This window comes from Tachysurus vachellii, chromosome 16 (genome assembly GCF_030014155.1).
Source record: "Tachysurus vachellii isolate PV-2020 chromosome 16, HZAU_Pvac_v1, whole genome shotgun sequence".
In the NCBI taxonomy this organism is placed as follows: domain Eukaryota; kingdom Metazoa; phylum Chordata; class Actinopteri; order Siluriformes; family Bagridae; genus Tachysurus; species Tachysurus vachellii.
The window spans coordinates 16355695-16380204 of record NC_083475.1 but is presented as its reverse complement, the minus strand read 5'-3'; the positions used below and the strand labels follow the sequence as shown (position 1 = coordinate 16380204).

Sequence of the window (24510 nt, the reverse complement as noted above, 5' to 3'; positions counted from 1 at the left end):
CCTACACTAGAGGTGATGGAGGTGCAGCCGGAGATGCAGGAGAAGAGGATGGCACCAAATGGAGAGTTTAACGACAGCTGGATACCCGTACCCTTTGACAACCTCGCCAAAGACGAAATACCCGAGGAGGAGGACACACACCTGTAAAGTGTCCAAGCCAAACAGCTCCCCAAGCTTTTATACTACAAAACAAAGTGTTATTAGCAGTCATACCATATACATGACACTGTGTAAAGACAATGTAAAGATTACAAACAACCAAACAGAAAATGGACTACAAGTCTTCCTTTTAAATTTCTACTGATTATTTTTCGTTGCTAAAAAGGCACAAGTGTAGTGAGCGTCAATAAACAATAAAGATAACTTAACGGAGGATGTTCAAAGATAAACCTGTGCTGTGTTTGCTTTTTGTTTGTTTTGGTGTAATTCGGTTTTGCTTTCATTTTAAAAATTGTATTTACGTCCTCAAGGATTTTCCCCATCTTATTTTTCCCCACTTATATATAGCACCAGTTTATAGTGTGTTGTTTTTTTTATCTTTAAATATGTTGGTAGCATATTTAGTTTATTGACCATGACTTTTCATAAGGAGACCAATGGATAACTGTTTATCCTGCACACAATGTTTAAACCCTGTTCCCCAGATTCCTTCATTACCCACAATGCACAACACTGACCTCTATCTAAAGCAGCACCGTAGCGCTTTATTCTGTTCAGCTTTCACCTCCTCAAATATTTTAATATTAACTTATATAACATTTATAAACAATGTTTTTCAACAGTTTTCCTTATATTCTACAAAACCCAGGTGTGAATAATAACACAAGTCATAATGACCAAAGCTGAAGTTTTTCCCCTCTAAATACATAATGAGTATTTTTATTTCCTTTCCAATTGTCCTCATTCTTACAGGGCAAGAGATGTACACATGTACAGTTTAGGGGCTTGTAATTTCTCCCCCCTTCTGTTAGTGTCTCATGAGCAAGACACAAAGATGACAAAAATTCAGCAAATCTAAGATTCAAGTTCATGTTTTAAATGCTGCTACAAATCCTCCCACACTTCTATCAGTATCAGTTAAATGCTCATATTCCATTTTATTTTCGGGTGCTCCATTTGGGGTCACCACAGTGGATCGTCTTGTCCGCATGATTGATTTGGGACACATTTTATGCCAGATGTCCATCCTGGTGCAACCCTCCCATTTTATCCATGCTTGGGACCAGCACTGAATCGAACCTGGGCTGTGGCACCTCGCCGCTGGACCACCAGGAGGATCCTTTTCATTTTTACACAAACTTCTTAAAATATTTATATGGTCTCAAACTGTCTAATGTGATTTAGACCTTTTAATTTCCATTTTACTATTTTGTATGTATTTTATAAGCTTGTGTTAAAACTTTGCCTTTTCAGGAAAGGTAAAAAAACAGGAGTCTGATACACTGGAAAAAGTCACTGCTGTTGCATCGTGTTTTTACAATTTCTTTTTTTGTGACCAAGGAATAAAGCATTTCCTTACAGAATAAAGGAGTTAGTTTACAAACATCCATTCATTACAAAGTGTTGAACAAAAGTAGACAAAACACAAAAGAGACGCTGCTTAGAAAACCTGAACAAAATACAATCTTTATTCAATATGTACATTACATACAATGCTTTAGTTTTTAAGTATTTTCTACACATTCATGTCTGCCACAGTGTAGTGTTCACATATCCTATTATCCTCCTCACTCAGGAGACGAGAGAGGAACAAAAGTCAGATGTCCAGGAACGGGAGGGGGGGAGAAGAGAACAAAAAAAAAAAAATAAAAAAATAAAAAATAAAAAAACAACTAAAGCGTCCAAGCCAAAGAGTTTTATTAAAGATGTTCCCATTGTGTTTTTCCTCTTTTACATTTTTCACATTCCATATTTCATCTTCTTCCTGGCACAAACCCTACAATTTCTAAATGACTCATACAGCAGCTCTAACTGCAGTCAAGCCCAGGAAATACACAATTAGGGATTTCATTTGGAAAACAGAGGCTATGAACTTTTCCATGTTAACTCATTTTCCCTAAGTTCAGTTCTACACTGGGGTGCTAGAATGAAGAAATGGGCAGATACGTAGAACACGTTAGGGGGAAAAACAAAAAAGAAAAAAACTAACATTACACGAATTGTATGCGAAGGACTTGCGTCTCGATGAATCTGATTTTGTACAGATGCACGCACACAACTTTGTATGGGATAAACTGTTCTTTTATGTGCACTTTTTATTAATGTAATATACCTCCAATGCAAAGTGCAAGAAGAGATTAAACCAGTTATTTGTAAAAGATCTAGTTGTTAATAACAATAAAGCCAACAGTGTCCCAATATATTATGCTTTCATTCAAGGGGAAAAACCTTCAAAATCAGGCTACAGGTAATACTTCAAATAGGAGATCTTATATACACACACATTTATACACGGCAATATTTACACACTACTTTATATGGAAGACTACCTCCAAGTAACATTCCGGCATGTTCAGTAGTGCCGCCACAGAATCCCTAAAACCAAACATATGGCATTGCAGTATCATGTACCTTGATTCCCGAGACTCAGTGGTCATGTGTAAGCTTCAAAACGCACACAAAACACGGCAATGACACTTACTGGAAGTCTCCAGTGAAGTTTTCTGGACAGTTTCACACTGCAGGAGTTTGTTGTCACCAATCTGATTATTTGAATTGTTAGTATGTTGTTCTTGAGGTGGCTTTCAGACAGAAAAACTAAGATGCGCAATACTGCTATGGCACAAATGGGTAAAAGGAGGCCATTTTTTAGTAGGAGTGAGTAGAGAATTTCATCTGAAGCATAGCGATTAGATATTTAGACATATCTAAAATGTGCACGATAATCATTAATTCTGTTTAGCTACGCTGACCTATTATTATAAAAGCAGCAATGGATGAGGCCCTTACTTAAATCTATTTTTCAGTAAAGAAAACAAGTCAATTTCCATCCTGTAAGCTCAGAAATAAAGTGCAAACTTACAACGTAATCACGCTCGCCTTAATTTGGCAAAATTTTACCAAGCATAAACAAATGGTGCAAATAAAATACCACATTTAATAAACCAACTGCTTCCCAGACCAAATTGTGTGAGATGACCATCATCTCTAATGTACCCATTTCTACAGAATGTGAAATAAAGATGAAAGCTGAGCTTAGACCTGAAACTGAGTTTGACTGGAATAAAAGAGGAAAAACCAAGTGAGTTTTAAATCTATGGATTTCAACTTCCTCAGACAGCTTCTAAGAGGAAAGATAAATGTACACAAGTGCTGCAGACACTTTGGGTGGATGAATTAAATGTTATAGTAAGTAGGTATTCTCTGGTTTTGTTATTTTGGTTAAATTACCATCAAGGGTAAATCAGAAAACCTTCCTGCTTGTGAAGAAACCTCATTCGGTCAGCAAGGGGACTCTGAAGTGGATGTAGAAAAATAACTTCTGTTTATTAGTCTTAGAGGCATAAGGATTGTAGGGAAAGCGCTCAGTCAGCATGGCTACAGGGTGATGAGGTCAACGAGGTTACCCTTGGGCGGGGTCATGTTGTCGGGGAAGAAGTTTACCAGTGTGTCAAAGAGCTGTGTGCGCTGGGCATACGTCTGATCTACATCAGAAAAGCCTGAAATTTTGAGAGAAGGAAGAAGAAGGAAAAAAAAAACGTGGCATTTGAAATATGATTTTCTGACATTTGTTCTACAGATTAATGATGACCAGGAATGACTTACCTAGTGGTATGAAGTCTGAGCTGGACTTGAAGAGAGCTGAGGGCAGGAGCTGAAACTGCAGAGGACAATCATTTATTATTAATAAATCACTGGCAGTTTGTCCAGCATAAAGTTATTAGTGTCACTATGCAATTTGTAAACCTGTTTATTTAATTCAATTATCCAATCAGCCAGTCATGTAACAGTAGCACGTCTACTCTGGGCTGTACATTTAGAGATGCTTGTCTGCTCAGCAAAGTGCAGGTTATTTGAGTTACCTCTTTAGTCTCGTCAGGGTCAGAGTGGTCCACAGTCAGAGAGAGGTCATTCTGCAAGTACTGTAGTGCGCTCAGTGGTTCGGTCTGTGCCTTCTCCTCAAACCTGTAAACAATACAAGCACTCAGGAACGCAAATTTCAGCTTTAAACAATAGTTTTAAATAAACAATACATTTGCAGTATTCAACAGTTGACTCTTAGACTATCAGAAAGTTAAAATCCTGCTATAGAGAGACGATAATCCTGATTCATTTTTAAATAAAGAGTCTGGAGCCTTATTGTTAATGTATAGTGTATTAGTATACATTAATGAAACTAGCTCAGTAAGTAATGCTAATCCAGACAATTATTAACTATATCCTGGTCAAACTTTTTTCACCACTCTGGTAAGAATTTATTAACAGTAAACAACTGTTAAATAACAGAAAAAATACAATTATCATACACTACTGCTAATGAACGTGTCAGTGAGCAATAACTAATAACATGTGGAGAGCAATAACTAAAGGAAACCAGCAGAGGGAGCTATAACGATGCAGAAATGACTGGCTCATGGACAACAAGTACAACTTGACTTCAATCTAATTTAGTGAAGATGTAATCAGCCCTAATCACAAAAGAAAGTCAGAAACAAGACTGTGTATTCACACACACACACATTACATATACACAGTATAATACCATAAACTGCCAGAAACAAGCTTTTTGTTAATGTTAATACTATGTCCATTTAACTGGTATAATGAGTCTGTCCTTTTCTCAGTTGGCCTGCTTGTCTCATAAGCTAGCTAGCTGTTGGATCATAAGCTAGCTCTCCAAGTATGCATGTCCCAGTGCTGGGGAATTCTTACATTTTAATGGTCAGAAGGTGATTAATGCACTTGCTCTATATTTTCACTTCTAAAGCAATAGCTCACTGACTTTAAATGTAACTAGAAACAGATTAAAAAAAACTGATGCATCCTTGTGGTGATAATTTACTCCAATTTTATGACAAGACACATCATGCAACCCTATAATTGTTTATTTTCCTACATCAGGCCCCATCAAGCTTAACTCCTTATTTGACAGTTAAACAGTAATTTGGTAACATTAATGTAAAACTTCTCCAATCAGACAAGAGACAGCGTTTAATAAGGTACCTGTACTTGCGGATGAGATATCTGCAGTGTCTCAGTAAATACTCTTTAGATGGACGGCAGAGTTTCAGAGACCAAAAGTCATCCAATCGCATCTTAGGAGAACTAGACTTGCCTGGGTTTCCCCCAAACAGGTAATGCACCTGCAACAAACATGAAAATTAATCAGCATGTGTAAATTTACACAAATCCAAATGTGTCTTAAATGCTAGATTTATGTTTACGTAATTTCAAGTTGTAGATCATAAAAAGATATACATGAATATTTATTTTTGTTCCTTAAAAAAAAACAACCCAGTGTTGAACTACTGATTATTGTTGTTACCTTGTGTAACTCATCATACACGAGCTGGTGAGCGAATCGAGGGCACGGCTCTTCCTCCTGAAGTGTCTTGCTTATGTTCTCCTTCACAGCCTGGTCATTCTTATACACACAGGACCTGTAAGGATTAAACACACATTTATCTCAACATCTAACGGTGGCATGTGAACGTACTCACACCACTGCATTGCTGCATATCTAGTCTACACCCGTGTATGGTTTTTGCTGACGTGTTAGATGTCGTTTACTCGAGTCGTGTCTAGTAAGGATGTGGGTGATGTAGCATGCTGACAAACAAGTTACTAAATACTACCTGTACTATATGATAGAACCACACGGCTTTTGCGAATAAAGGATTAAGAATTCAGGTTTTGTCCCTAAATGACTGGAGCTTCTCTCACCCCTGCTCTGTATATACACATTGAACCTCAGTAAAAAATAAATAAATAAAAGAGCACTAAATCTAAACTAACTTGTCGACTGCCTGCTTTATGTCTCAACCAGTGATACTTTCCTGTTTACTCTTTGCACCTGAGCAACAATGGTTGCACTAAACCAAGACGCCCACAATCATCTACCGCATTAGAAAAGTCATTTTCCCCAATAATCAGCCTGTACTCCATACATTGTCATTAGTGTGGTAGTAGGTGGCTAATTAATGTAACACAATGCTGTGAGCATCACATTTGTATGTTGTACAGATTGACTGTGATGCCCTAGTGGACATAGAGACAGCAGTGAAGAACAACACACCATATAATATCTTGACACTGCTGGTGATTACAGCCAATGTGTATGTGAGTCAGAATAAGGCATGAGGGCATTTGCTAAACGTCAAAGCATCCAGGGGGCAGACTAATATCCTCTTTCTTGTTTTATGGGTTCTCTGATAAGTTTAGGAACTTTATTGTGAATAGGGCTGGGTGATATGGCTGAAAACTGTATCACGATATCAGTGTTTCATATCGGTCGATATAGATAATTATTGATATTTTTTATGACATTTAAAATAAGGACCAGGAGAAAAATATATTACATTTAAACATTTTTATTTTAAACTTAACCTTCCTCTGATCATAATCCCCTCAGTCACAATGGCCACTTAACAATTATCTCGTAACATTTAAGGTGCAAAATACATGCAAAAAACTCGACGAGGAATAATAAACTCGAACGTTTTATCGAACACATTTTTTATTGATATCGATCATGTGTCTATCGCGATACATATCGTTATCATTTTATCGCCCAGCCCTAATTGTGAAGAGATGGACCAGGGGATCAACAATATGCACACCATCTGTTAATTCTTGAGTCCTCTTACAGCTTTGTAATGGCTATATAAGTATATTTCATTATGTGCTGACATTGCAGCACTGTCTGCTATTTAAAATAAGCCAAACTTGGTTCCCCTTTAAGGACAAAGGCTAGTTTCTTCATGCACATGGACTGTAACCACATAAGCCACAAGATGCCCCAGACTAGCAAAACTAAATGAAACAATACCAAATTGTTCTTTCAGAATCAGACAGCAAAAAAAAAAAAAAATCAGCTAACAGGAAAAAAAAACAAGGGGGTTCTTTCCTTAGGAAATCTGTGATTGGTTCACACACAGACAAGAACACTGATTTTCAAGAAGAACCATGATTATGAACTTTAATTTCTCTTTACAGTGTGCTCATTTGGTCAGAAGGCATTCATCTGTAAGCATAGAGTTTGTGTTACTGGGAAAACAAACCCTTTGTAACTGTACACTCATTTTTTGGATCAGCAGTTTCATTTCAACATTTGTTTTTCTATGGCTCCATTTCATTGTAATATTTACTTTGGTAATGCTTCACAGAGAATTAATTGTGTGTGCAGGGCAGAGGTGGACAAATCAGTAGCTTGGGCAGTCAGGACAAACAGATGTTGTGTCCAGAATAGTTTTGCATCCATAGTTGTGGACAAGTAGGTCAACAACCATAAAAAGAAAGAGGTCTTGTTGACTTTGACGAAACAACAGTATTACTATCCCAAGCAATACCTTTGATGCTATAACTATGGTAACTATGTCCAAATCTCACCCTGGGCTTCACTCAGTGAACAAGGAGAAATCTGATTAACCTTAACTTGTACAGTACCATGGAAGTTCCCATATCCTAGTTAGTTTCTAGTTAACCACAACATGAGACTGGGCAGCACACTGAAACTACTGTTTGTCTCTTGGGATGGCTGAATTGATCATTTGCCCACCCCCTTGGACAAATAGAGAAAGAGTTACTTTATAAAAGCATAAGTGAGTGTATATGCATGGATGGACTTATCAAACTATTTACAAAATAGAATAGTAAATCAAATCTGATTGCATGTAACAACAGATTCACCACCAAGTAGAAACAGAGGAGAAATGCAGACTTTCCATGAGGTTGACAATAAGAGAGTTAAACTGAGTGAGAGCGAGAGAATCCTACCAGTTGTTCCGGGCGATGTCATAGATCCAGAAGGAGTTGCGGACATTCTCCTCTCGTTTATCTTTGTCTTTGCTAAGGCCTGACAGTACATGAATCTCGTTCAGTTCTGGGTCAATGGTGGCACGCTGGGTGAAGCCGGTCATTGGTACTAAAACACAAAAGATGTACTGTATTCAGCAATGCATCCAACTGTTACAATGTCTATTGAATTAATACGCATGTAGAGGAAAAGACTGCACTGCTGCTTGACAGACAGTGTTTTTGTACCAACTCTTTGTCTGAATTTCAATTTCCTTACAACATTTGGCAGCACACATTGTTTACAATGCAACTGAGGGTAAAGGAGTTAAAGCTGTCAGCACATGTAATTACATCTTCATAACACCGGGTGGTGGTGGTGGTGGGGTGTGTGTGTGTGTGTGTGTGTGTGTGTGTGTGTGTGTGTGTGTGTGGCGGGGGTGGGGGGGTGTGACACCACTAAGCAGCAGGGGTCACACTAAGCAGCAGGGGTAGCAGGAAGGAATGTTCATATGAACACATTCTATACATCATATATATACATTCTACTAAAGGTATTGGTATTAAAGTATTGCTGAGTTCATACACAAAAATGATCACATCCAATGTATGAATTCTCTGTGGTAAATAACCTAGAACTTATTTACATTTTATTAGTTTTTATTCTCATATGACAGCACATTATGAATTTCATCTGTGTTTACTATGAAAAGCATTATAGTAGCTAAACAAAATAGACATTCAGTAAACAAACAAACAAAGAACCTGTCACCCCTAGCAATGACTGAACTGTTAATCTGACGGAAGCATTAACTTTATGTACTTAATGGATTTCATTTCACAGCACTTAGTTGAGCTGATGCCCCAAACAACCTGACAATGATTTAAATACTGATGTCATTTATTAATGTGCATCGTTTACTCAGGTCAGACATTTTTCATAAAAAGGTGTTTATTAGAAGTCTCCATTGTCATTGCTTTTGATCAGTCTGAGCTAAAGCTAACGTTTTCTCACCATGGCACTGAAAGCATTCTGGTTTCTTTGCCAACATGACAACAGGCTGCTGAGTTGAGTACAAGTGACGGGATCTTACTTTAAATGTAATTCTAAACTGACAAAAAGTATATCAGGCTGTAATAAATAATAAAAAGTGTGTGTTGTCTATTTGCTGTAATTTAAGAGGAATAAAATGATTGAATAAGGAGCGGTAACAATAACCACCATCACATTATTTCCCTTTAACATATAAAACATATATCAGATAAAGTTCACAATGCTGGGGAAAGTTTTCAAAGAAAGTTCAAAGAAAAGCAAGGTCTAAGACTGAAAGACCAATTAATTAGTTTATCTACAAAGCCAGCTTATCTGATCCACTTAAGCTTGAATGTGGGATTTACCAAACTGAGGTTATAACCATCAGAGGCCTGTCACATGCTCAGGTACATGCGTCAATGCAGGGCTTTCACAGGAAATGGCACACAAAGCATGAAACAGCACACGGCACCATGCAGTGATACAAAAACTGTGTCTCCATGCACTTGTGTAATGGACCGGCCAAAATGGACCGGTTCTGAACAATAAGAGGCCTGGCGCAAAAATGGGAATACTTTTCATTACTCCAAGAAAACGCAAGATAAACATTTGAGACAGATTATGTGCACAGTGTTTGGACTTGCTGCTTCCTTGCTGGCAAAAAACATTCCGTTCTTTCTGTCTGTGTTCTTGCTCCCTGCCACCCCTCTCTCTTTTACACACACACACACACGTAGTGTCAAGTTGCCTATTGAAGTTTAAGAGTGTTTATGAGGACAGAAAATGTGCACTACCTGTGTTTCTTTTTTTGTCTCTTGGCCTTCACTTCTACAGAGGTTCCAACACATCTACATGCTTCATATTGGTGATATAGAAATGAATGATAAAGTTTTTAAAATAAATAAATAAGCAACATTAAAGAACTGGACACCACAACTGACCCCTTTTAGCCTTGCAGCTAATAAAACCTTGCTTTTGTTTGGAAATGCTTGGAATCCTAATTTTGTTTGTGACCCCACGTGCATATAAATGTGTGTAGAGTCATGCTTGAGCAATGAAAGTACCATCAGGTTGTAAATTACCACAAACTGCGTAGGTGTACAGGGATTTCTAAGAACTAGAATGACATTCAGCTTCTCAGAATTTGACGGAAGACATTGTTCACCGACTGCATTGAAATAAATCCCAGGACAGTCAATAACTAGGGCGAGAATTGTCCAAGTTCGGGAACACATTTTAAAAGGTTAGCTGGATTTACATAATAAAAACCAATGGCACATGAATGTTTGATCATGGGTTTCCACAACATTAAATATGAAATAAAAGTTTTTAATAAGAAGAATCAGCCACTTTGGGAGATCCTGGAATAGGAAATTAAATAACTAGATCATACTGTATCACCACATCACCCACACATTATTTTGCCACAACAGCTATTATACTTTATTCACTTCTTAATGATTATTTTTCACAGCAGTAAAAATGATCATGGAATTACACCTTGACCTATTTTTATCTGCATAAGTCAAGATATTTAAGCACATAAAACATTTCTTGACAATGATTGTGAGCTATTTATTTTTACGACATCCAGTACTAAATGAAACATAGCTTAGTAAAGGTTTTAGCAACCAATTCAACATTAAAGCTGCTGTTTTATCACGGTGACGTGAGCTGTCGACTCATTCCTCCCCTCCTGACAGTTAACAAATGTTTCTGAGTTACAGTACACAGTGGTGACATCACGCATGTCTGACTCCTGCCCATTTCTGAGAATGAGGTCATTTTCATTCCAGAGAGTCCTTCGCTCCCTTCTACGGAGGGATTTCTGATAACGACACCCTCCACTAGTCACCCTTACATTGCATCTTTTAAAATTTTATGATAAGGAATGAAGTCATACCTGCACTTTCGATCAGAGTCTCAGTACAAAGCTCTCAAAACAAAGTAAAACTATCGGCGCAGTATCGCTCCATATTAACATATTCTTGTAAATGTTCATGAAGTAGGATATTCTTACCCATTCCAGAGTCTTTCTTGGTGCCGTCTGAGATGATCTCTACATGATCGGCATCCACGTCGTAACTGAAGAAGTCGTTCAAATACGTTTTAGACCTCTGGCCTCCAAACACGTATAGGCAGCGATTCCTCTGAGAAAAAGAAGCAAAAAACCAGTTTTTAACCGTTATTCAAGTGTATTTCCTATTAACTAACCTAAGCAAAAAACATCTTAATAAAGCAGTAATCCAGCACAATACATATCATGTCTCGTATTCTATCAAGAAACAATCCACAGAAACGTTGTATAATAACTAGAATTATGGCTGAACATCAATTGCTCAAATGAAAAATATTTCGTAAAAATTGAAAATAGCAGTTTAGCACAATTAGTAAGGACTTGGGAACAGCATGACTTTATATTATATTCTAAAATATATGAAGCTTTAAATCAAAATGAATAAATATAAACAATGTGAAGCCACAGCAAGAAGAAAAATCTAAATAATTAAAGGAAGTTAAAGAATAAAACACAAAGGAGTGTGCTGTTATAGGAAAATAATCAGTGGCAGGGTGGTGTGTTGTGTCAGCACAAAGTCACACTTAGACTTGATTCTAATAACATCATGTCCTAAAACGTTTTATTCCTATTATACTGTAGAACATTGGAAGCGAGTATATTTTTACAACACCGAATGTGGCATTTTATGGACATAAATAAATACATGAAATCAGTGACTGTTACAAAGTGTATAATGTGCAGTCCTAACTTTTACAATAGAATAAAATGTCTGACTGTCGTTTAAAATGTTCACAAAAGCTTCGCCTATGCAATGCTGGAAAACTGACCGTGTGAAATAACATGCAGTGTCCAATGCGAGACTGCACATCCTCAGGGCCGGCGTTGCACGAGTCGTCCCTCAGAAGGCTCCAGGTGCCTGCTTGGCATTGGTAAGCATACAGCCCGCTGAACTGTGGCTCTGACGTGCGTCCGTCATCAACACTGCCATTACACGTCAAAATCCGACCGCCAAACGTATAGATCATGTGCTTCTCCGAGTCCATGCACATCTACAAGAGAAAAAGTGTTTTGTTTATTTGTTTTGGTTCTTTGCACTATTTACACTTATAGTGCTATACATGGCTGATTACATGGTGTATTTTTATATAATGCACAATGGTCTGGATCTTCAGGCGATCACCTGGTGGTCAAACACAAGTTTAGGTCCTCCATCTGCAGAGGTGTCCTCGCTGAGCAGTGTCCACGTGTTAGCATCGATGTCGTACCGGTAGAAGTCGCTTTTCAGAGACTTGCTGTTTCGGACAGAGGAGTCTAAATAGCGTCCCAGCGTGTAGATCTGCCTTCTCTGAGAGTCGATGCACATCTTATGGCAGGAGCGTGCACTGGGACCATTCTGAGACACACACAAAGACACCACAACTTCACTGCTTACGTTTTACCATGTGTATCAAAATCACAATTCTATCTGCATTCAGAGTTTTGTTTACTCTGTATAAACTGCAACACAATCGTATTTTTGTCCATGGTTTTTATTTGATGCAGATATGGGTAGAATTAATAGTACAGCCTTGATCCAATAGTAATAGTAATAGTAATAGTAATTAATAGTACAGCCTTGATTTAAATTTGCTTTAAGCAGGGAACAAATGTGTATCAAAGCACTTCAAAAAGGTTTAATATCTGAACTATTACAGTGTTCACAATTAATCTACAGAAAATGATATTTGTCACTGACTCAAGTCTGTTTTAATGCTTACTGTCTTACACATCACTCACTGTGATTTAAAACCATTACATCATGATGTGATGGTGTTCACATATATTTATGTTTCCCCTACTACATGATCATTTCTGAGGGGAATCAAATAATAATATTCCCACAAAATCAGCAGAGAAATTGCTGAGTCACCATCATAACTTCCTGTCTGTCTCACCTCTTTCTCTGTGTCTCTGGAGATACAGGACCACTGATTCTCCTGCACACTGTAGGCCCAGAAATCTGCCAAGTCCTGCGTGCCATCCCAACCTCCAAATAGATACACAGTCTCTGTGAGAGAGAGAGAGAGAGAGAGAGAGAGAGAGAGAGAGAGAGAGAGAGAGAGAGAGAGAGAGAGAGAGAGAGAGAATGAGAGAGAGAGAGAGAGAGAATGAGAGACAGAGAGAGAATGAGAGACAGAGAGAGAATGAGAGAGAGAGAGAGAATGAGAGAGAGAGAGAAAGAGAGAGAGAGAGACAGAATGAGAGAGACAGAGAGAGAATGAGAGAGAGACAGAGAGAGAGAATGAGAGAGAGAGAGAGAGAGAATGAGAGACAGAGAGAGAATGAGAGACAGAGAGAGAATGAGAGACAGAGAGAGAGAGAGAGAGAATGAGAGAGAGAGAGAATGAGAGAGAGAGAGAAAGAGAGAGAGAGAGACAGAATGAGAGACAGAGAGAGAGAGAATGAGAGAGAGACAGAGAGAGAGAATGAGAGAGAGAGAGAGAGAGAGAGAATGAGAGAGAGAGAGAGAGAGAGAGAGAGAGAGAGAGAGAGAGAGAGAGAGAGAGAGAGAGAGAGAGAGAGAGAATGAGAGAGAGAGAGAGAGAGAGAATAAAAGACAGAGGCAGAGAGAGAGAGAGAGAGAGAGAGAGAATGAGAGAGAGAATGAGAGAGAGAGAGAGAGAGAGAATAAAAGACAGAGGCAGAGAGAGAGAGAGAGAGAGAGAGAGAGAGAGAGAGAGAGAATGAGAGAGAGAATGAGAGAGAGAATGAGAGAGAGAATGAGAGAGGGGGGGGTGTTGGCAGAACAGTTATAGCCTCTGGTCACTCTGCGTGAGAAGTTGTTTGCAACCAGATGTCTTGATGATCTCCCAAACAGTGCTGCTTTATTCTTGTTATAAAAAGCATCAGACAACAACAGGACTATTACGGTATTGCAGCAATAGTGCTGTTTGTTACACAACACTGCCCAATTTGATTATACGGTCAAAAAAAACACACTTCTGTACAGAATCCTAACTATAACAAGCCATTTAAGGTGAAATAACTAGTTTAAAGTGGCAGTGCAATGCAGCACTGGAGTGCAGGACACGTCTCCATGGCAGCATTGCTATGACGATAGGAACGAAAGTGTTGACGCAAACTGAGCTCAGATGTAGCGAGGTAACTCAAAGCCAGAGTGGCAGAGGGACTATATCAGGTCACTGGAATTGATTTTTTTTATCCTCTTTCTCTCAGAGGATAAATCAGCATCTAAGCTGTCTTGATAAGAAATAATAATAAAAAAAAAAAGGACACATTTACACACAAACATTGTGCTCATATCTACAGTTATTTCGTGCCAAAACCAATGATTCAGGTTTTGATGAGACTTACCAGTCTGCACATCTATCACCATCTGATGACCACCTCTCATCCCGGGCCTGCTGTCATCCCCATCACCTGAGAGAGAGAGACAGAGAGAGAGCGAGGAGGGAAAGAGTGATGGGGCAAAAAGCGTGAGTGTGTGTGTAATAGGATGTGGAGGATGAACAGGACAGAAAGGTAACATGAACATTTTAAAATAAATAAATAAATAGTATACAGTGCGTGGGAGAGAGAGCAAGTGAGAGAGCATTTGGAAAAAAACAGCAGCAGAATGATGGTAGAATGCGGAAAGGACAAAACAGGAGACTATGAAAACAGCCTTTAATCTTTCAGCCATGTCAGACATTTAATAAGCTGCCGTGTATTCTCAGAGACATAGACAGTTAGTATTAAGGCTGCTCAGCAGACCACACTTACTACCTTTGGTGCATTTAGGGATGATCTGACTCCAGCGTGGCTTGTACTCCTGTTGGCTGATGTACTGATTAAACAAGCCATCTACAAAATGTGCACAGGAAACAAGAGACAGGGGAGTCAAAATAGGAAGAGTCGAGCCTGTTACAACGTTAAGCTATAAATACATTTAAACCTGTATACTTTAGGCCAAAGATACGTTAAGCCAAACTTTAGCCCAGCAGGATGCAGAAAGCAAACGGACAAGAACAGAAAAGTACCACTGAAAACATAAGATATAAAACTTAACACATTAAAATAATCTCAATTTTTTGTCCATATAATTGTCTTTTAATGTGCAAGGAATTATTAAACATTTTGTAAACATCTTTAGAACTTGAAATCACATCATTACACTGCTAATAAGTTTTATTACTAACCTTTTTTAGCTTACATATCACATAAGTTAAGCAATTTAAATGGAAAATATAAGCCATCAAATATTATTGGCATCTCATTCCAGTATACACAAGTTACATGCAAAAATGGCAAAACCCCTTTTGACCAGGTGGGAATTAATGTGAATTTAGTGGGTTAGCAAAAGGACGTGAAAAAAAAAAAAAAGTAAAAAATAATAAATAAATAAATAAATAAATAAATAAATAAATAAATAAATAAATAAGCCGGCAGATTCACATGTACAACCCACACATTCATTGCTAAACTTGCACAATGCCAATTCATCTGAATTCTAATACCACAAGGAACTTTATTAAAAAATAATCTTTAAAAAAAAAAGCCAAGCTGCATTATAAAATATCTTGCGGTAGCATTATTAAACACAAGCTGCATTTATTCAGTCACATTTGCTCATAGCGCACACACTTTTTCATTTAATTAATTAAACGGACGCAGTCTTAAGTGTGCTACCTCTCACAGCTTTGTCGATAAGCTCCTCGCAGGCATCAAAGTCTCCACGGAGGACCAGGCGCTCATGGAGGTGAGTGAGCATGGGGTGCTCTAGTGCTATGCGTGTCTTCTTCTGCAGCGACTCAAAAGCCTCGGTGTAGTTGTGCTGCCGGAAGTGCTTCAGACACAGACGGATAGCCTCCTGTTCACGATACTGCACAAAAGACAAACAGCAGGAACCAGTCACATGACCCTGTCAGAACTCACACTAGTGCTGGCTTTCACTACACAAACAAAAACTGTGAGGAAACACAGATCATTTATCACTGATGATAAATCTAGTGCACTAAACCTGAAATTATAAATCATAGCTAACTTTCCTTTTAAAGTTAGCAATGTACCATAAATGACAAAAAAGTGTCAATCTGTGCAATGTAAAACTAAAAAGCATTAAAATGTCACAATGGAATTCGTTCATTAAAGCTTTAAAGAAACAAGTGCAGATTCAATGGAAGGAAATGACATGCAAACTATTCTGATTAATGATGAAATGAGCAGCAACTGAGGAATCAGCTTTAGTCAGGTGGAAAAAAGCCACATATCAGTCCCTTATTTACATTTTATATGCATAGGACACGCCTGGTTTACCACATACGCAAATCATTTCCATAAAAAGACCCATATTATGCTGATAATTTGATACTGAGGAAATAAATAGGAAATTATTCATCAATAGGCTACAAAAATGGACAGAATAAAGCAGGAAACTAAGAGCAAAGAAGAATGTAGTTCAAACTGCCAGTGTTGGGGTTACTACATACCCAGATGCACTTTTAAGTCATTATTATCCCAATTAATTATGATGATAAAAGGGCAAAAGAAAAAGCAAAAAAAAAAAGACGAAATAGAAGAAAAAAGGAAGAAGAAAAGTGAAAGCAGAAATCAGCAAAACTGAAAAAGCAGGAAATGAAGCAAAAGTGACAGAAAAACAAGCAAAAGACAACAAAAACATAGAAGACAAAAAGAAAAATGTAGAGCACATGAAAGAGTGAAATGGTTAGTATTAACAGAACAACCTTTTTCCTATAGAAAAGGCCATAATGATAGTGATTAATACAGACAGTGCTTGTGAAACATCTACAGCACTGATACATAGAGAATATAACGCTGTGCTAGCTCAGCTGTCTGAATCCCATCCTCATCCACGTCAACATCATGGAGGTCATTACTAACACATTGGTGCAGGTGAACATACCTTACTGTACCAGTTAAGGCAGGGCTGGACTACATCTGGATCTTCTATCCCATGCAGCTCAATGTACCAGATACTGAAGTTAAAACTGGGGCCCCATGACATCAGAGGCACTGAACACACAGCAACAATGGAAAGAAGAATAGATGCAGGTCATTGAATGATTTTTTTTTATAACAGCAGCTCTGACAGGCAATTCACAATTTTATATTAAAAGCACTTGTTTTAATACATTACTGTTTCTATAGTAACCACTATTTATAAAAGTCTTGTACGGCGGTCGCCCGATATGAACTGATATTTTCAAAGTCTGTCATTGTTGATATAGTGATGTTTGAGCAAATACCACTGGTTTACTCGTCACGACTCACTGAATGCATGCGGCATTGTTTTATTCTTTGTATGCTCAGGTGCAATAAGAAACTGTTAAGATGTTACCGTTAACTGTACATATAAACATCAGTCCAATTATTTCATAACGGACCATAATTAAATAAAAACTAATTCCTGAAATCACATTCAGACTAAATGTAACATGTAAATTAACTGATGAATTGCAATGAAATTAAATGTTAATGAGCCATTACTGGTAGTTAAAGTTATAAAAAAATATTTTCTGAAATAGCGAGTAGCTGAACCGCACCTTACGCCCTCTCAAGGCACCCATATTTTCACTCTGCCAGATTACTAGTTGTGAGCTGTACACCTCACTGCCTGTCTTGAGCAAAATAGAAATAAAATGTTTACAAGTGGCATTTTGACCATTTTGGGCAACATCAATCTGCAGCAATTTAGATGGAAATCCATTAGCACAGATGTTTCAGATGCAATTAACAATAAAACACTGAAAGTGGCTTTAATATATGTATGTATGTAAGTATGTAAATAAAGAGTTTTATTTCTTTTATAATATATATATATAGATATATATATATATATATATATATACATATATATATATATATATATATACATATATATACACACACACATACATATATATATATATATACACACATATATATACACACACATACATATATATATATATATATATATATATATATATATATATATATATATATATATATATATATATATATATATATATATATATATCCCGTTCCACTTTCCACTAATACTTAGACATGGTACTCGGCTTGATTTTCCCCACAACCATCATTTATGCATCGAATGATCCCGAATGAGTCACCCTGCTGAGTTTACTCTGATGTCACACTTTTAGTGAATCACTCACCTATTTTGATGTATCTGCAAGGGAACATCTGCTCATCGATCTTGTGCTTCAGTGTGAATGTCTCCTTGTTGAAGTCATTCTTAAGGCCACTATGACAAAGGAATTAAAGCAAATCAGCTCCGACAGTATTGCCAGGTGTAATTCATGTCACAGGTTTATATTAATGAGCTCATTATGGTTTCCATAATAACACTTCATACTTTTAGGGTGGACGTTATACATCATCAACAATCGCTGATATGGTAAACTCTCCTTACAGAGAATTCTTGCAACATTAATGGAAGGAGTCACCAGTATCAGCTTGGTATTAATCAGAAAAGCTTTCAGGACAGAGGAGTTTATGATGCCGACAGCGTTTTATTACTTAAAATGTATCTGTATTTTATTATTTCGGATATATTTGAAATGGACAAGGTGCTGGGTTACAGATTAGAAGGTCAGGTGTTCAAGCACCACAAAGCTGGCATTGTGGAGCCCTTAAGCTATGCAATTAACTGTCTCTTATCCATAGAAGAGGTACTGTATCATGGTTGACCCTGTGCTTTGACCACAACTTCCTATCAATCTGGGCTATGCAAAGAAAGGTATATATATATATATATACATATACTGTATATACACACACAAAAAAGGCTTCTCGTCTGTAGACTAACCTGGACAAGAGTTCGGTCATGTTTTCCTCACTCATGCCTCCAAACACCTTGAACTTCTTCAGATTGCAGACATGTGTTTTCTCATACTTGCCATAAGTAATGCTTAGTACAATCGCCGGTCTCTCCAATTTTAAGATCAGATACTGTGAAAAACAGGAAAATGGTCCATTTTAACAAATAAATCTGAGAAAACCAGACATGGTACAACTCTACACATGGTGTTAACACATGGTATTGTTCAGCATCCAGCAGAACTTAATTTCCCTTCACAAACAAGGCTGATTTAAAACATTAGGCAGAAAACTATACTTGGAGTGTTTGAGTGGGCAGAAATCATCATGCTGTGCTGGACTCCGACTTTTCACATCACAGTGGCCCCTGATCTACAATTCCAACTGTAGGCAGAGATGTTGCTTAAAGACTAAAAATCATAAATAACTTTGTGGATGCAGAGACTCAAAATAAACCATCATGCAGGAGAAGCATCATAAACACCTGATGTGTTACAAGGAGACAGTATAGTCATTAGAAGAAGAAAGGGTAGTTGTTCTGTTATCTGTGTGATGCAGCTCTACTGTAAATAAGTTCGCCTCTGTAGTATCATGAATATGTAATGCAAACAAAAAGCATTCTTCAACTGAAAGACACTATTTGGATTTATCTTTTGCTGGTCACTTTGATATGATTTTATGGTTTGTATCCTAATATACAAGCCTTATTCGTTATGTTTTAAAGACACATTTTACACACATCTATATACTGCTGTCTTTTAATGAAGTCAAATGAAATCTTTAAATGAATTTTACTCCCTTTACAACTTTTTGGAGGTAAATAGAATTTAAAATGCTGTATTTCTATTCCAGTTTAAATTCATACAGAAGAGAGACACATCTTCAGTAGTTTTTATAACTTCATATATATTTTTTAACATGGTTCAAACCTCCACACGTATGTGATGTAACCCGTCTCAGCCTTACAGTTTGTCGCACGGTAAGCACACAAAAATGGTCCAGGAGGAAACAGAGTTTAACAATTGACACCAAGGTTTAAAACAATGTGTGTCAAAGCAATGTACACAAACAGATAAAGGTCTGTGACAGAGAAACAATGGCATCAGTGTTCAGGGTCATTTAGGGTCTCTAACTAACGATTTCTTGTCTTTGCAATCCCTGTAACCCAAAAATCATTGAATGTTCAGCGTTATTAATTCAGTAAATGCACTCAACAAAAAAAAACATTAAACATTTTGTATTAATAAATATATACATTTTTTAAATGTCTGGTGTTTAAATATTGGAATCATAATAGTCCAAAAGCACCCGTAAGCATATAATGTACACATGAAAGCATATTGATGTTATTTCAGTGTGTAGTCATACAGCACTGCAATGTGGGAGAGCTGGGCAGTAAGTCAGTGATAAAGTGGCTCTGCTTTACAATGCTTCAGTGAGCAGATCTCTTATTTTACAACAGTATTTACACTCGATTCCTATGTCCTTGCTTCTCAACCTGTATCCTTAAATCAACAGAGCAAAAGGTGCAACAACAAAAAGCAACAACCACCCACTCTCTCTCAGAACCTGGCCATGGAAAGCTGTCTGAATAAAAAACTTGCAATCTTACAGTGAAAAGATGTTTAACTTCTACAACACGGCAAGTTTTAATAGAATTTTAACTGTTTCCTAGTTATTGACAAATTACTAAGTCCGGGAATGCAAATGAATGAATCTTCAGTCTATGCTGCCTTCAGCATTGAGCATTAGCAGCAGCAGCAGGCACCAGAGACAAATTTCTGACTGTATAAGCATACATCATGGTACAATATACATGAATATTTAGTGACATCCCAAATAAAATACATCACAAGTGAACTTGCATTGCAAGGTTAAGGAAAGGCCACAAAATTACGACTTGTGTTGCAAAATCAGGGTTAAAAGTTGAACATGTATGTGAATACACCTCAAACAAAACCCTTTCAATTTCCTCTAGTCCAAACCACAAGTCTGTCTGCACTGCCTAGTGTGTGCCAACACAACTGACTGCTTCCTTTTTCCATTTTAAGATTAGCCAGAGTATGGAGCAGTGCATTTAATCTTCAAACAAAGAAAATAATGGATCAGACCACAGACCAAAATCCCTGCCTAAAACCTGTGGTTATACCCAGTCAGAAAAAATTACAATCCACACTAATTTATTTTCTCTCTTGTTTTCATCGGAACTGTGCGATTAGAATTACTGAGGACAAAGTGTTATGTATATATTAGTTTATTATTGAGCAAGACCTAGAACACTCAAACCACTTTGCAATGTGCAACATCTCATTTGTAAAACGCAAAAAATAAGCCATCAAGCGACTACCTACATTCTCCTTAAAAGCACCAACAAAAAAAAAAAGAGGTTCTCTAGAGTGAACCATTTTTGGTTTCCTAAGGAACATTTTAACTGATGGCTCTTTTGAGTGCTCCTGACACTTTCCACAAACAGCCGCATGCAGGTAGCTTAGAGTCCCAGCTAAATATGCTGCCAAGACCTTGGAGAGAATTTGTTTAAAAGTTGTGTAAGATTTCTCACTGAAATTTCACCCACAGTGTTTTAATGTGCTAGAGCTGAGGTTTCTAACCACCGGATCTCGGCCCAGTACTGGACTCTAGCAGTTTTCTTTCCCTTTTCCAGCTCACTGAGTAGTAGTGAGAGAGTACAGGATGGGTCATCATTATGTTGTCACTTTTTGTGTAAAAGAGACTTGACTACAGACTGGATCTCTAGGACCAAAATGATTATCCCATCAATTGTGGTAACAAAACTGAGAAATCAAAAGCTGACGGTTCTACAGAGAACCAAAAATAACAATCACTCTAAAGCAGCGTAGTAAAACTTTCAATTTGATCCAATACACCTCGAAAAGGTCATCACTACACAGGTCTAATGCTGCTATCACTGTTTTTGCAAAAACCCAACCACTGATCAGAATAGGAGAAAATCGTCTTACTCGAGTACAGTGGATAACATTTTCCAAAACGGTTGTACAGAACAAGTTCCATAAACATTTGGACAGTGTCATAGGTATTGCTTTAGCTTTCTACCACGGTGTAGGCGAGTTTATAAATGAATAAGTCTCACATAGTACTCTCTGAACCCTGTGTGTTTAATTTAAAGGGGTGTGTGAACAGTGTAGGGATTTCAGTCATAATTGTTTTCAGTCATCTTCTGGGCTGTAGGTGTCTTGAGCTCACTAGTGTGTTCTTTTCTTCAAATACTTGATTTGGCCACAACTAACATTTCTCTCTCTCTCTCTCTCTCTCTCTCTCTCTCTCTCTCTAGTGGGTTTGTTTTGATATTTCAACATTATATATTTACAGTGTAAGGACTTACTTCAGCAGCAGTAACAAATCTTTGGACTTCATATTGAGAGATAAAGGATTCCAAATTCAAAATCAACTCTAGACCTTTTATATCTGCTTACCTGATGTCAAGACAAAACAATAGATCATTGAGAAGAATATTGTCTAATTGCTTCAAATACCTTAAATGACCTAAATGGCCAGAGAGAGATAACTATAGACTAAAAAGTGTATTTTCAATATTCAATTAGTACTATATAGATATAGAAGATGCATGTTAAAATAAACTGGAAATCAAACCAGATTTCAATCCTCTCAGAGAATGAGCAGTTTTTAAGACTCTAGTGATCCTGGATTTAACCGCAACAAGATATTCTCAGGTTCAAAGAATAAGACTAATCCACACGTCATCAGGCTATTTATGTGGCATTTCGTATAAAAGGCCCATAACATTGCTCTGAATGTGGTACAAATACACACCTGTGGTGGATAATTGCTTTCTGATGACCATCTGGAAGACTGGTCATTGGGTTTATCGATCAAAATGTTCCTGCAAAAAAAAAAAAAAAAAAACAAGCAAATTACATGATGCACACTTTTCCAATCACTGCTTGCATCGTACACGTTAATAAAAACTAATTTCAGTGAAACTAATAATGCAATTATAGCAACTACTTATAAATAATCTGATTATTGGTGGAGTTACTCTGACATTGTTTTCTTATTATAAAATCAATAACTAATCTCAGCCAATGTATAACAATTACCTTGTACATTATATATACATAGTGCACTACATATGGTGCACATCATTGTATTGTACACTGGGTGCCAATAATTCCGAGCTTTCAGTTACACTTAGACATTATAAAGTGTGTAAACCCACAAAGACTTTTTAATGACATTTCTAACTATTAATACATCAATGCTAAAACGAGCTCATGTGTAAGCTGCAGGTGTGTAGAGTGTTAACAGCCTGCAAACATAACATGAGGCAAAAATAGCATGGAAAACGCGGGTGACATTCCAGTGGGGTCTCGTCACACGGTTACCAGCTAGTTAACACGGTTTATAAAGAAACCAAAAGTTAAATCTGAGACAGCTGAATCCTGCCTTCAGCTCTCAGTAAGTGAAACGTTAGCTTAAACTTTCACTTAAGCGAGCATGCTAATTAACTTGCTAACGATTAGCATGCTAATCGAACATGCCAACTATAGCTTAGCCGACTGTCCGGTTTCATTACACATAAGTCACATATAACGGGTGTCTCCACCAAACACACATTAAACATGTCTGCGTTAAAGTGTATTTAATATTTTATTTTCCTGCACAAACGACGGATAGATAGCATGTTAGCAAGTTAGCAAGCTGCAAGAATACAGAGAGCTGGATAAGAGATAGCAAGAAAATAGAGAGCGCTAACTAACAGCTAGCTAGTTAATAACTTCCTAGCAGAAAAGGTAATTGTGCATAATTGTTAGCCACAAACGCAGCGCGAGCTTCGGCGTGAATATTTTCATGAGCCGTTCAGTGACTGTGCTAAGCTAAGCTAAGCTAGGCTAAGCTAAGCTAAGCTAAGCTAGGCTAAGCTAAGCTAAGCTAAGCTAACCGCCCAGCTGACTTGCAAATAACCTGGTTATCTATTAGGCAGAACACTTGAGCCGTTTTGTCCAGCTGAGCTAAAGCTTCAGTGTGCGACTGGACTGAAAAAGTTGCACAAGTGTTCCGTGGCGTTACTCACTCGGGTAAGTATGTCGAGGAGTAGGAACTCCATTTATAAACAGTGTAGGAAAGCACTCGGCTCTCGGGAACCACCGCCATCTTGTTGGAGCACAAACAACAAGCAGCGCGTCGCGTGCACGAGCCTCCTGTGGGCGTGGCGGCGTCTTAAAGGGACATCGTGCGAGAATTTCAAGTTTGTTCAAGTTATAAAACCTAAATAAACTTTCAAAACCTACCTGAAATTACTTAATTAGATGTTTTCGTTTCTCATCGCAGCTCAGAAACTTAATTTATATGACCACAGACTTTGCAAGATGGGGGAGAGTCAGGAGACTATAGTCAAGTAACCTGTATAATATCTAGAACATGATAAAAAAAATTTTGGATTAAGCAAAAGTGTATAATTTCTAAGAATTCTAATTTAGAACTAAGACAGTTCAGAATATATATGTGTGTGTGTGTGTGTGTGTGTGTGTGTGTGCATTAGCTATATATAATCAAAAGGACATATTTTAATTATGTGCATTCATTACAATATTTTCAGGAGGATGTATAGGCTGCAAAGATCTCAAGAGGGCATGAAGATAATCACTTCTATCACTGTTGAAAGACTATAAATATGCTTGCTCAG

General features: G+C 37.5%; 1 protein-coding gene across 2 annotated transcripts; it reads right to left on the bottom strand.

Moving 5' to 3' along the window:
* Positions 1-1600: 1600 nt before the first annotated feature.
* Positions 1601-24050, bottom strand: mkln1 (muskelin 1, intracellular mediator containing kelch motifs). Of its 2 annotated transcripts, none has more exons than XM_060889276.1 (18): positions 23899-24050; positions 22638-22707; positions 18817-18959; positions 18164-18252; positions 16909-17018; positions 15675-15867; positions 14769-14849; positions 14361-14426; positions 12941-13053; positions 12187-12399; positions 11834-12055; positions 11007-11136; positions 7936-8083; positions 5486-5600; positions 5164-5303; positions 4023-4125; positions 3766-3820; positions 1601-3659 (listed from the first exon to the last, which is right to left on the bottom strand). In XM_060889276.1, exons 1-18 carry the CDS (start codon positions 23976-23978, stop codon positions 3538-3540), a joined length of 2193 nt encoding a protein of 730 aa, XP_060745259.1. In that variant the 5' UTR covers positions 23979-24050; the 3' UTR covers positions 1601-3537. The 2 variants fall into 2 exon arrangements, with proteins under 2 accessions (XP_060745259.1, XP_060745260.1); XM_060889277.1 differs by having other exon boundaries at positions 14772-14849.
* Between the last annotated feature and the right edge of the window lie 460 nt (positions 24051-24510).